Source organism: Psittacula echo (assembly GCF_963264785.1).
Source record: "Psittacula echo genome assembly, chromosome: 5".
Taxonomy (NCBI): Eukaryota; Metazoa; Chordata; class Aves; order Psittaciformes; family Psittacidae; genus Psittacula; species Psittacula echo.
In genome coordinates, this window is record NC_137739.1 from 6125296 (window position 1) to 6139856 (window position 14561).

General features: G+C 45.1%; 1 protein-coding gene across 2 annotated transcripts; it reads left to right on the forward strand.

Annotated features, from left to right (window-relative positions):
* Positions 1-6421: 6421 nt before the first annotated feature.
* COX19 (cytochrome c oxidase assembly factor COX19) lies at positions 6422-9747 on the forward strand. Of its 2 annotated transcripts, none has more exons than XM_080619562.1 (3): positions 6422-6601; positions 6751-6933; positions 7752-9747. In XM_080619562.1, exons 1-3 carry the CDS (start codon positions 6520-6522, stop codon positions 7799-7801), a joined length of 315 nt encoding a protein of 104 aa, XP_080475688.1. In that variant the 5' UTR covers positions 6422-6519; the 3' UTR covers positions 7802-9747. The 2 variants fall into 2 exon arrangements, with proteins under 2 accessions (XP_080475688.1, XP_080475689.1); XM_080619563.1 differs by having other exon boundaries at positions 6751-6862.
* Positions 9748-14561: the final 4814 nt, after the last annotated feature.

The following is a 14561-nucleotide window of genomic DNA, read 5'->3' on the forward strand; positions in this document are numbered from 1 at the left end:
AGAGCCTTTTGCATCCTTGGGGTATGACAACATAGCAGAAATGATCATGAACAGGAGGCCGCAGTTTTAAATGGTGGCTCTGGGGGGAAGAAGCCAATCTGATGCTCTATCACATATTCTCAAGTGGGGATATTTTGCCCCCCAGTTGCAGATTCTGTCAGATTATTGGGCCGTGCTGCTGTTCTACCCTTTAGAAATCTTTAGTTTTAATAAATACTTTTCCGAGAATCCTGCAAGGCTCCCAGGCGTGGGCTCCACGGATGGAAAAATGATGATTATTTATTAATAAAAGTACATTAGCCGAAGGCAAGGGGAATTAATAAACTCTAACTAGATTGACATGAAAAAGGTGCCTGCACATCCACCTGCTCTCCAAGGCTTGTTATCAGGAGTGGAGCTTTTCCCAGGGGAATTGTCTTGTGCAGAAAAGAACTAGGCAGGGTGGACAGAGAAAGGAGGGCAATGGATGGTCATGTCCATATCATAATTTGCTGCACAACTATGGAGTCCTGGTCTGCACCCTCTTGTCCCAGACATTTCTAAGAATATCCTCTTGTGCCAGACTCTTGTCTGAGCAAATGGTGTGTCCACTGAGACTCTTGAGACTTTATAACGTACAGTAAGAGTAATGAAAAACCCTTCATGGGGCCAGCTGAATACTAATGGAGAAAATGTTGCTCCCCGCTCCCAAAGACAAAAGTCTTTGTCTTTCTACCAGCCCAAACCAGAACTGATATCATCTTCAGGTAAGCGACTTTGTGGGCATAGCTCAGGGAAATAATTCAGTTCCTCCTAGAAATGAGCCTGTATATTAAACAGCCACAGAGTCATCTAACTTCTGTGTGCTCATCTGGAGAAGGATATATAATCTTCTACTGGGACACAGGTTAATAATGCTACAGTAACAGTAGGATAATGCTGAGAAAGAGCTGTTATAAGGCCATAATTCAGTCAATGAGTTCTGATAACATAATAAACCAGGAGAGTGAACAGCAAGTGCTTGTGTGCCTTGCAAGGCTCTGCTACTGATTTACAACCTCAGGAGATGCCTATCAGCCCATGCATTGTTATCAGGGATATATAAAACATGAGCACACCCTATTAAACATTAACATTCTTAAAGACTCAGATGCATTAAAACTCAAGCTGCTCCTTGCTAATGGATTTTGCTCACCTTGAAAAATGCCAATGCGAAAAGGAATCAAAAGCTTTCTGACTCTGACCTCTTTCACTTTTTCATAATTATGGGATCGTTTTATTGGATTACGCCTGCTTCTTCCCATCCTGGAGATTAGTATTTCTACAGGATCACTACGGTGATCACTATCTCAAGTGTTTGCTATGCTCATTTTGGTACAAACAACTTGTACTGGATTGTCTTTCATTTATCTGTCAAATCAGTGTGTGATGCACATCTACTGTGAGAAGACTCTGAAAATATACTTTAAAAAAACCCCATTATTTCACTGCAAAATTCCAGTGAAAGATTCTTTGTTTTTTTTTCCATATTCTGAGCTGAAAGATTGTATGTGATGGGCCTGGTCACTGGGAGAAGAAAATACAGTATCTATGCAGGGGACTAGTGCATTGTCTCTGTGCAGAGCCTAAGGTGACAGTATTTCCCTCTCCTGTTAAGCATTCGTGCCTTTTAGCCACAAACCATTCTCAAGAACTTTGTTGCTTTTAAAAGCCTTGTTCTTGACCGAATAGATGTCATTCCTTCATGAGTCTCACTTGGTGATAAAATATATGGAGATCCTGGGATTTGGTGCTGGTAATGTACTTTATAATAGGCGTATCTATAAAAATACTCTTCCAGGCCCCACACTTCAGCCAGCAAGCCAAGGCAGCCTGACCTGGGAAGTTAGTACTGAGGAGGTAAGGTTATAAAGAATTTATTTTCAAACTATGGCTGAACAGATCAAGTGCCTTGACATAGCTCCAAGGATTTTCTTGGGTCTCTAGCTTCAGTCTGTCTCAACACAGTATTGCAGAAATCATATTAATCCAAGGGCAATTTGGGACATACCATGACATACCATGAATTACCATGATAGTTGGTACGTATCAGTACAGCCAGGGTCCTGGCATCTTACTTTTGGACTCCCTGTCTTGATGTAGATAAGAGATGTGGATTTAGATATACCAGAATTGCAACCCACAACGTAAGAAAGAAGTTTGCTTTGGCTTTCAGCGCAGTGTTACTATTTCTACCACATTCCCCTCTAACCTGATGAGGTTTTGGCTCAGTCTTAACAGAAAATGAGCTATCATTCTGTACATCTTTGTAGAGCTCATAACATATTAAGGCCCTGACCTTACTGGCATGAAACTACGATTTCCCTGTAAGTGCAAAACATTAATTTTTCATTAATCATCCACAACAGAAATCCCCATTCCCCAGACTATTCTAGCAATATTCTGCATTTTTGCTTGTCTAGGAACCTGAACTAAAAGGGAGAAAAATGATTTACAACAGCCTGTGGCAGTGATGTAGCAAGAGACCTTATGTAAGAGCTGGCGGCATGCTTGCTGTGCGAGGGTGAGGCATAGGGATGAGTGATCCTGGAAGGATGTTTCTCTGAGGTGTGTTCTGTGCCTGGGCTGGGAACAGCAGTCTCAAGGGCACAAATTCCAGTGTCTGAATGTGCTTGGTCTTGTTCAACTGATTAATTTCTTACAGCTACCCCAAGTCAAGCTACAAAATCCCCATGTACTTCACTCAAAGCCTTTCATGGCTTGTCTATAAATTATTTTCAAATTAACTACCTGATAATTCGAATCTGTAGGCTCTTCAGAGACACGCCATGAGAGAGAGAAAGTAATGAACATCCTGGAGTTTACCCTGCCTATATAAAAGAATAAAGGTTCTGCCCTGATGTATTATTCACTTTGGCACTTCCAAAAGTAATGCTAAGTGTGTAAAGACTCCTTCTGAAGGTACATTTGTTCAACTGATGGATAAGCACAGTAAGTTTTCAGTGTGATCTGACAACATTGCAAAAGGGCAAACATTTCTTAAATGTTACTGTAATCCATAATTAATGACTCCTCACTCCATAATTAATGACTAACAGTGCTGATTCAAGCAAAGGATTTTTGTTCTCTTTTTTTAACTATTCAGCTGTGTAACTTGAAAGGGGAAGATCCCAGGTTTTCCCTAGTTTGGGGAGCCTTCTAATGTTTGGAAAGGGCTCAGGACTCCATCCTGTGAATACTGTAAAACGCTGCATGCTTCACGGATTATCTGATCTCTCTTGTGCAATGGGCACCCTTTTACTGAAGCAGCTATTTCAGATTTCTCTGGTGCTGTGAAAGTCTCTCACTTCTTTGAAAGATAATATGTGAAGAGCATTTAATTCGCTGTTTGTGGCACTGCTCTTTGTGGCACTGTTTTTACTGACTTCTCCTGGAACTGGTTGGCTTAAGCCTCAAATGATGTTTTTTCTTCGCGCTGATTATCTAATGGGGGTTCATTTGATCTCCTTGGGAAAAATACATACTAAACTGCTAAAGCACATGTATTAGAGTCTAAGACAAACTGTACCTTTACAGGAAACTCTAGAAGATACAACTGACATTTGCAGTAAAAACATTAAGTAAGCATAACCAAACACCTGCTACTATACCTGACCTGAATTTGGGTAACTACAAAGTTTAAGACTCCAACGAAAGACATGGAATTTATGATAAGTAATCAAAGCATTTGAATATAATATAATACAGAAGGCCTTTGCATAGAATCATAGAGTCCTTTAGGATGGAAAAAAACCTTAAGATCAAGTCCAACCATTGACCCAGCCCTGCCAGGTCCAGCACTAAACCATGTCCGTAAGTGCCACATCTACACATCTTTTAAATCCCTCCGGAGATGGTGACTCCACCACTTCCCTGGGCAGCCTGGTCCAGTGCTTGACAAACCTTCTGGTGAAGTTTTTCCTAATATCCAACCTAAACTTCTGCTTGCTCAACTTGAAGCTGTTTCCTCTTGTCCTATACTTTCACATAGTTGTAGAAAGTGGTAAGATCTCCCCTCAGCCTCCTTTCCTCCAGGCAAAACACCACCAGTTCCCTCAGCCATTCCTCATCAGACTTGTGCTCCAGGCCCTTCACCAGCTTCACTGTCCTTCTATGGACATGCTCCAGTACTTCAGTTTCTCTCTTGTGGTGAGAGGCCCAAAACTGAACATGAGTTGAGGTGCAGCCTCACCAGTGCCCAGTACAGGGGGACAATCACTGCCCTGGTCCTGCTGGCCACACTATTTCTGATACATGCCAAGATGTCAATGGGCTTCTTGTCCACCTGGGCACTTGTCCACTTGTCCACCAGCACACTGCTGGCTTGTGTTCAGCTGCTGTTGACCAGCATCCCTAGGACCTTTTCCACTGAGCAGCTTTCAGTCCCGCTTGTCCAAGCCTGTAGTGTTGCATGGGGTGGTTGTGACCCAAGTGCAGGACCCAGCACTGAGCCTTGGTGAACCTCATACAGCTGGCCTTGGCCCATAAATCCAGCCTGTCCAGATCCCTCTGTAGAGCCTTCCTAGCCTCCAGCAGATCGACACTTCTGCCCAACTTGGTGTCATCTCTGAGCTCACTGAGGGTGCACTTGATCCCCTTGCCCAGATCATTGATTAAGATATTAAACAGAAGTGGAAAGGATTGTTGTAGTCTGTTTGGGAATAATTCCACTGTGGGATCCCTGAATATCTCTATCCTTTGGTTTCTTCCTTCATCACACAGGGAATCAGAAAGTCAACCACTATGCCAGGAACTAAGGAACATAATTTGGTCAGTTTGCTAAAATCAAGTGCCTTAACACTTCAGTTAAACTTGTCCAGATAAAACAAAGCTGCTTCTCTGCTGCCCAGTCTTCTAAGATCTGGGAGACAGTTTGCTGCATGTGTTTCTGAAAAAGGAGTATCTCCCTTTTACTGTTAAGTGTTATAATGAAGTCAAGTGGAAAAGTGCTATTTACCGTATAATAAAAAACATCTATTGTTCACAGCCCTGAAAACATAATAATAAATAAAACCTTATATTTCAGGCTGTGTAAACCAGTTGCTTGTGTAATAGAACCTGGTGTAGTTTTCCATTTACAATTTCAATACTGTAATAAGAAAGCAATCAAAGCATAAACAAAATGCACTTTCAATGGGCCTGCAGGTAATATTTCCATAATGGCTGTCCTTAGCAATTGCAGATGTTTCTCCCTCTCCCCACCCCCTCCAGCCTCGAATTCTACTTATCTCAATAATTTAATTAAAAGAAAATCAACTTAAAACACCAATTGCAGCCATGGGCAAAGAAGAAAAGAGGCTCTGGCAGCGTCATCCACAGTTAGCACTCGGGTGGGTTAAATTAATGCTATTTCTCATCCTCCTTTCAGGATGAGGTCTGAGGCTCTGCAGAGAGCGTGCTGCAAACCTGCAGGCAAAAGGGGTGTTTTTCTTGGTTCTCTGTCCTGAGGTTTGGAAGCTCACTGTTTCCCCAGCATCTGTCAATGACCTCTTGTCTTGCTGTGTGATGGGAAGCCATCTGCTCCCACGTTGCTTGTAGGAGGCATAAAATAACTCGGTGCTGTCCATCAGGTCAGTGCAAGGATGTTAACCCGTGCGGATTAATGAGGGATGAGCAATCACGTCTGCTGGAGCTCAGGTCAGTGCAGCGGGATAGGGATGGCTCTTCCAAAATCCCGCTGGAGTTCTAAGGAAAGTTGATGCTGCCTCCTGGGGGTGCCTCAGCCATGTGCTGATGCCCAGGGCTCTCGGATCACACCTCCAGCCAGAGCTGGGTCCTCAAACCGTGTGTTTTTAAGTCTAGACCCAGTGCTCAGCAGTTGTGGGTGAAGGGACCCTGACCACACACTTCTGGGTGGAACCAGGAGCAGCTTTGTCAGGGCTGGATCCTGTATAAACTGCGCTGCTGACCCCGGGCTCGCTTTCTCCCTTCATCTCCAAATGACCAAACGCAAGAGGACCAGCCATGTTTCCCTGCCCCTCAGCAGGCTGGCTGCCCACAACCATGGCTCTCACCCCTCCCATTCAGAGAGTTCTGAGCTGAATGAGGATCGTAACAAGGTTTTTATGAGGAGAAACCGGTTTATTTCTTAGCAGCAGCAGCTGATCGAGCCCTGTATGCGGGAGCTGCGGCAGCGCAGCGGGAACGCCACCGACCCGAACCCCCCATCGCGGGGGCACCGACCCCAGCGGCCGAGCCCATCACGGCGGGCAGCGGCGGCGTCTCCATGGTGACCGGCGGCCGCGGCCCGCAGCAGTGACATCACTCCTATCACGTTACCGTGGCGACACCCCCCTCCCCAGAGCGAGGCGCTCCGGTTGCCATAGCAATGCCCACGCCGTTTCCATAGCGGCGCGGCCCTGCCCCTTTGCGGAGCGCTGGCGGTCATGTGCCCCGCTCGATGCGCTCGGCGCTCTGGCGCCGCTCGGTGTTCGGTTGCCCCCGGTGCCGAGCGAGTGACGGGAGGCATCTCCTCCCGGCCCGTTCCCCCCCTCCGGCGACATGTCCACTGCTATGAACTTCAGCAGCAAAAGCTTCAAGCCGCGGCCGCCGGACAAGGGCGCCTTCCCGCTGGATCATTTCGGTGCGGTGACGGAGGCCTGGCCTCCCTGCGGCCTAGCGCCCGGCCTCTTTCCCGCGCCGCTTCCCCTCAGCGCCGTGGGGTGGGGGGGCCGTGGTGCCGGTTCCGCCGCCCGCAGCCGGCGGTAACGCAGCCCTCGCTGTCTCTTCCAGGGGAGTGCAGCGCCTTCAAGGAGCGGTTCATGGAGTGCCTCCGCGACAGCGGCTACGAGAGCGGTGCCTGCCGACACCGCGCCATGGCCTACCTGGAGTGCCGTATGGAGAGGTACAAGCGGGGCGGGGGAGCCGCGGGGAGGGGACGGAAACCCATTCATGCGGGAGGAGCTTTGTGGCCTTGTAAGAAACAGGTGCCCTTGGTGGCTTCAGCAGTTTGCTTGGCTTGGTTTTGATGTGTTGTGTAGCTGTCCGATGGGCTAATGGAACAACTGCACAGCCAGCTTTCTCAGTGTGAAGCTTTTTTATTATTATTACTTTCCTAGCTATATTTGTAAGTGAAAAGTTTAACTTGTTCCTCAGTTGAAGTGAAAAAAGTATTGCTTTTCAAGGGATGTTTCTGGCCTTGCATTGCTTTGCGGAGCTTCCTGCACAGTGCTGAGTCAGGGAGCTCATTGGGAAATGCACAGAGGGCGTTATTAAATGCACTTAAATACAAGGACTTGCACACGCTGCATGGATTGGTGATGAGGAGGGCTGCAAATCAAAACCTGTTTGAAAATCACTACAGCAAAGTAGAGCAGTATCACGAATGCTGTTCTAAGCCACATCCACTTAAATATCTGGTAAATGGCACAAATTTGGGTAGAGTTTTAGGAAGACCTTAATTAAGTCTCTAATTATCTTTAAGTCTCTTAATTAGAGATAGCCAAGAGCCAGGACAGTTTCTGAGGAAACTCGTATTCAGTATCGAAAATCAAGAAACAACACATTTAATTGGAAAGCTGCTGTTAAGGAAAAAAGAAGTATCCCTGAAAACTGAAGCTTCTAAGGCTTTGCCAAGCATTAGTCACTCTGTATGGATACCTGGGCTTTCTTTAGAGTAAATAATACTAAATGAAATAGAAAATGAATAATACTGAATTAAATAGAAAATGGTGCTCTTCTCTGGGTTATAGGCTCTGTTATGAAAAATGTTGTTTTCTTGTTTTTTAACATAGGCAACTTATGGCTAATGAACCACTGGAAAAATTGGGATTTAAAGACCTGATAGATGAGAAATCAGAAGAAAAACGTGAAAAGTTCTGATGGAGATGGACAGCTTTACTCCTCATGTATGGAAGGCATAACTCTTAATGTAGTACATATTGTACATTCTGTTCATAGTGCAATAGGACGTGTTTCCTGAAGGAACCTTTTTCAAGGTCTAATTTTCCTAAAATAAGATTATTTTTTAAAAAGATGAGCAAAAGTACTGCCTTTGTCTGCTTTCTTCAGGGATTTTTTCTCCCTTTTAATTTCTCTAGCCTACTTTTAAAGATCCATAAGAACCTGGAGAAAACAGTTATTGCCTGCAGTGTTCTCCATGTCTCTAAAAACGGTGAACTCTTACTTTAAAAAGACAAAACAAACCCCTTTATCGTGTAGATGTCGAACTACAGATTAATCTTATATGGACATTACTAATGTGCTTACAGCAGTTACTTTTCAGGTGGAAATAAAACTGTTGCACTTGTGATTGCTTTTTATTATATACTGGTATTTATCCCCATCTTTGGGGTAATTTCCGTCTCACCCTGCTATAGTGTTCTTGGGTGCTGGGGCGAGGGGTTTTCTTTCAGTCTTTTAACCTTCATTGTTGTTGGGAGACTATTTCTAGTTTCAGACACCAGTCAGGAAGTGATTCTGCTTTTATTTGCCAAGCCAACAGTAACTAACTTCACCTGACTTCATTTAGCTGAAATCTTTCATAATGAATATATTTGTTTCTTTGAGTAGAGCTGCCATATGTGGGTTTGTTTCAATATCTTTATAGTGACATCAGTGTGGAGACAGGAATTGTATTTATTTATCTCAGTAACTGGTATTTATTTGTGTCTCTCTCCCACGTAAATGGGATTTTAAAAGCAAATGTTTTATGTCAAAACCCAGGGTAGATCAAGACTTAGCTATCTAAGAAATACAGTATTTCTTTCCAGGACAGGTAGCTGCACCCATACATAAAGCAGGTAATGCAGCAGGCCATACAGTAGATGAGCAATCAGGTCAGAGAATGTCTTTAAGATCTCTAATATTAATACTGAGTTCAAGCTAAAACAGTGTGGCCTTTTAGCCCCCAAGGAATATGTTTCAAGCAGACTATAAATTTGTAAATTCTCTGGATGTATTTTCCACTATCCCCTGCCCTGTTCCTCCTGCTTGCAGGTTTTTTTCTCTCTTTTTTTTAACCCAGTATATCATTTCTCTCTCTCTGTATCTGGCTCTCCAGCAACAAGCTTTAGGGTCAGGGCCTGCAGACAGCAATACACACACTGTTTGCCAAGGCACTTCTCCCACATTTTCTCCTTTATTTGGTGTCCCCTGTTTGATGTATCTCACCTTTCCTGCTGTCTGCTATTACTGCTTTTGCTTCTTTCCACTGTGCATCTGTTCACACAGAGGTCCAGGAAAGGGTAAAAGAACATTTTCTGCTCTTCATATTGATGGTCAGAGCTGGAATTTGAATTGTTGTTGGGGTCTAATCTAATTGAACACTCTGCACATAGTTCGGAGCAGGTTCCTGCTTGAAAAGATTCTTCGTGCGCAGCTGCCTATTTTTATTCTGCTTCATTCTACTGTTTAAATTATGTCCTTTGGTAAGATTAGTACACTTACAGAAAAGAAAGCAGAGATTTTATTGCTGAAACAGATATTAAAAGACATTATATTAAACCACTGAACAAGAGCTTTCTTTCAGTGATACCAAGTAAGAATTAAAATAATCTCCAGCATCTTCAGAAGAAAGAAATCAAATTTCATGCTTCTGTGCTCCCTGAATATTACAAGGTGAAGTGAATCCTGATAGGTATGAAAGAACCACCACCAGGGGTTGTGGAGTAGTCCGGGCTATTGTCAGTGGTAGTTTCATCTTTTGGATGTTGCTCTGCACCGTCATTTGGCCAAACAGCTACTGCATGAATTGTGTGTTTTTCCTGAGGCAATTGATACTAACTCTCATCTCCAGGTTGTTATAAAGTAAAAGGGGTGAAGTTTGTCTTGAGTGATTGAATTTTGACTGTTAAGCTGGAGTGATAGCTGCCATTAAATGAGATGTCTTGGACCACACACTGAAGGAGGGACCACTGGGGACCCTGTGCTGACCAAGGCCCAGATTTTGGACCTGCTGCAGGGGGGAATGTTGGGGGAAAAACAGTTTCAAAAAAACTTCATGGCATGCTCAAGTGAAAAGTGCTTTGTCCTACTTGTAGGCTTGGAGTCCCTCTGTAGTGTTACAGTGACATAGCCAGCAGGACCCTGTGTAGCCCAGACTGACTGTGCTGCTGAGCCACCAAAATGGCCAGAGCACGCTTCATCCTTCACAAATAACAGAATTAGTAACTGGAAACACTGGGGTGACAGTTTTGTACCTTTCACCAACCCAAAGAGAACATCTTCATCCCATCCAGATCCATGGGCGTATTGTGTCCTGCCTCCCAGCACTGTCAGTAAGGCTCACAGCTGTCACCTTTATGCCAGGACAAGGGGTAGTCAAAAGCTCAGGGAACTGGCAGAGGCACGCATTTCTTGGCTGTAGGGAATTAGCTTGAGAACAGAATATGTTTAGTGGAGCCGTAGGGTGAGCTCAGAGCTGGTGAGGGCCATCAGCTGGTCTCAGTTGAGATCTAATGCAACAGAAGTGATGGATAAACAAGTCTTTAATCAGTGAAGAACCTGCGGTCAAACAATTTTCCCAACTTGCTATATGGGACAAGTCCGCATCACACCAGAGTCATGTGGGAGAAGAAAAGTCCCAGAATGTGCTTCAATTTATTCCTGCCAACATACATATCGCTAATAAAAGCCTTTCCATTTAAACCCTATTTATTTTGGTTTTGCTTGTGGTATCCAGGTTTGTGCTCCTTTAAAATGGCAGCAGTGTATAAGCCAGAGGAAAGCTGTAAGTCTATAGTTATTTTTGCTGTTGCTATATCAAGGAGGAACCCCTCCAGCAGCCTGCCACCAATTTGAGAAAATCTGTATTCTGAAAACGCTGAGCCGAGGCATCTGCACTACAGGGGAGGCCCTTTGTCAGTGACATAGATTTCTTCATGGAGCTGCTTGGTGCAGATGAGCCTCTCTGCTGTGTGTGACACCAGGAGCGAGGTAAGTCCTACAGACCTCCATCAGTCTTTGTGAGAGAAGCCTGCCTGTGTGCTGCCTGCGCCACTGCTGCCCCCAAGCACCACCTGCTGACAGACACTGGGAGTTGAAGATGCGCAAAGAGTTGAAAAATAAGGTTCAGGTGGGAGTGATGTGTGAAGTGCCAGCCTGGATGTAATTGTGCAGGTGTGGAAGGGATAGCCCAAAGCAGGAGAAAGTGTTGACTGTTATAGTAAAGATCTATGTAAGCTATTAACACAGTAATAGAAATCTATAAGTGAGGGGGTTACAATTTTCCTGCAGCTTTTCTCCAGCAAAACCTTGTTCGTACCAACTCTAGGTATCCTGCTGCTTGGCCTCCTGTTCCAGGGAGTCCCCAGAGGGTTCCAGATCAGCAGAGCTTTGCATGTTTGGCATTTAGGAGTGCCTTGCCCACACATTAGCCCTTTCTTTGCTCAGATTAGAATCCATTCAACCACAAAGAGCTTAACTTTGATCACTGCAGTTATTTACAGAGAGAACATTGCTGCGAGCTAACCGTCATTATGTCTTCCTGGGAGACCTTGAGCTATGGGTGTCTCTCCAAACAACTGCAATGACCTGCAGAACAAGGAAGAAAGGGCTTAATAAACATTTCCAAAGCTCTGGGTGTTCTTTTGTAGAAAAGCTTATACAAAGAGAGCCTCCTGTGCTTGCTGGAAGTGGGCCATGGTCCAAAGTCCTTTGTAGAAGCACAATGGGCTTGTGCCTCCATGCTAAGGAAGGATTGTTGCCTCATCTGCCACCAGGAAGTGGGATACCTGGTGTAGCAGAAAGGTTGCATCTCTGCACCCATAAAGCGAATGTTTGAGGTTATGCACAGCTACAGGCAGGATCAGCTGGCCTTCAGGCTTGGTCCCCTTCCAGAGCATTCTTCCCAGTTTGTTCTGCTTGCTTCCAGGCCATGGAAGCCCTTGCAGCTGGGCATGATGTTGGGTGAGTAGTCACCCACTTTGTTTCCTTTGCAGACCACAGATTTGCTGGCCTTTGGTGAGTAACTGCCCTTTGTGGTAGCAATCAAAACAGCTTTTACTTACTGTTGCTTTTGTAGGTTAGGCTTAACCAGCCCGGTGGGAAGGAACTAGGGTCAGTTAGAGCACCTCCTGAATTCCACCCTGCTGTTCTCCTGCTCCAAGCAGGCTTGGAGAGCAGCGGGAGGCAGTGCCACTTCCACCAAGCTGCAGGAGCTAAACCTGGGACATATGAGGCTGTGAGAGAATGAGCAGCCTGCTCCCTGTACTGAAAGCATCTATAGCATCACTTGTTGCTGTAGGATCTGAAAAGTGCCTTTAGTGTTCTGGTTCCACTGGAGAGCAGTATGTTTCTACATTTCTTACCCATGATTCCTGGGAAGGGAATGATGCTTCTGCTAGTATGCAAGAGTGCAGCCATTTCTAGTAATGTATGCAGTGACCCCATAGGACTTTATGTACTTTTTGGCCTGGAGGAGATCACTTGTGGAAGAGATCCTTCTGCTAAATTCAGAATGTTGCATATTGTATCAGATTTCCCTCAAAAATCAAAGCTTTAACTCAGATTAATTAAAAAGGAATTAAAAAGGACATTTGGGAGGGCACATGCAAGAGTCCATTTCCCCATCCAGGATATTTCAATGGAAATTGGATGTCTGATTAATCTTATTCTGGTTCTCTTTTTTTCTCTTAATGATTCTGTGACTAGCTGACAATGTTGCATTTCCATCAGGATGCAGCAGATTTTCTAGCTTAGAGATTTCAAGACAAAATGCCTTCCTTCTGGAAGGAAGGTGCCATATGGCTTGAAATGCATAATTGATCACTGCTCAAAATAGGAGCTTCATAGAAAGTCATCTAGAAGTCTAATGCATGTGTGCAGAGGACGATAAACCTTGACACATTTTTTGTTTCCTGGGACTGGTGATGATACAGGGACAGGTTTTTATGGCTCTTCCTAGGGATTCTGACATTTGTGCTCTCTAGCACCGGACAGACTGTTTCACCATTGGATTGTTTATTCCCACTATTCCAGGGGATCTTGGGACTTGCATTAGCAGGTGCGTCAATCTTATGCTTGCTGATTCCTGCTGGGCTTGGCTGAATGAAAAACACCCCAGACAAGCCTGGCATTCACCATATAGCCCAACAAAGGCTACAGTTATTTCTCTGAGTGTAAAGCAGTTCAGGTGCATTGAATCTGGTGGGCTGAATCCAGCTCTTACTGTCCAATGCTTCCCAGCCTCTGGTGGGAGGTGAAGCTGTGTCTTTCCCAGCTCCCACACAAAGCAAGGTAGGATCCTGTTGATGTGGGAGGGATGTTGTGGCCTGTCTGGCTGTGTGTCGTGCTGCCTGGTAATGAGTAGTACCTTAAACCACTCAGTATTGTAGATGCTTTTCTGTTCAGGTCCTTAGGAATCATGGCAAACTGATAGCAGAATAGTGGAAAGTAGCCTCAAAAAGAGAGCAGGAGGTGAAGAAATCAAGGAGACTTCCCAGAATGGCCCAGGCTTTTAACTTCACCTTCATGCTTTTAAGAAGCAGACAGTGAGGGATGCTTCTGCAGCCCCTTTGAACAACTGAGCCCTTTTTAGTAACCTTCTAGGAGCTGACAGCTCTGATTTCTGGAGGATTTCTAGTTTCCTCACTGCTAGCAAGCCCTGCCCAGCAAGAAACTCCTCACACACCTGGTTCTGATCTTGCTTGCAGAGCTGATAATCAAAGATAGCAGGGAGGGAAGGCACTGGCATAGGAGAAGGTGCTCTGCAAGGGAGTCAGGCCTGGTGTTGTTTGCTTAGTTTATATTTCTCTGTTATCAGATCATGTTCTGGGCTTCAGCAGGGTTTGGAAGCACTGAATCTCTCTGGGCAAGGTAGGAGAACAATTGCAGTACAGAATCTGGGACACTCAGGACTGCTCTGAGGATTTGATGCAATGCTGTGTGCTGCAGCCTGCTTCGAGGAGCTGCCAATCTGGACAGGGCTTTTCCCTCTGGGTTGCTCTGACAGCCCCATGGTTGCTGGATGGTCAGAAGGATTTCAGCACACTGAGGAAACTGGGGTTTTGGACAGGCAGACCCAAACGGGAAAACATTTTCTTGCTGCCACTCAGGAACTGGACAGAAGCTGAGGATCAGATCAGTGCTGAGAAAACTGCCAGTAACTCAGTATGCTGAACCAAGCAGGAGCAAAACTCCTTACTGCTAACTGAACCTTCACAGCCCCATGAACAAGCACCAAATAGGAAATCCCAGGGGTGTAATGAGGCTGGTTGCTTTCATTGCTGGGGCTCCCTCCCTCAGATTTTGGTCTTTAGTGTGGATGTGGGAGTTACCTTGTGCTGACTTTAACCCATGGATTTAGCAAGCTGTCTTTACCTCAGTCCTCACCACCCATGGCTGCAACCCAGCCCTTACAGAGCACAGGCTGTGAGCTTTGCCTGTTGTCTGGCACATCTCTGGCATGTGTGAGCATGCTCAGAGCAGTTGCTAAGGTAGCATAAGTGTGTGTCCTTCTCTCTGTGCATTCAGATTTGTCTGATCTAAAGGAATACATGTACTGGGTCCATGCAGGCCTGTATCTGTATGGGAGAGCACAAGCAATACCATGGATCAGGTGTTAACAATCTGTGTGAATGGTACAGGTGAATGGAGTGTGGGTT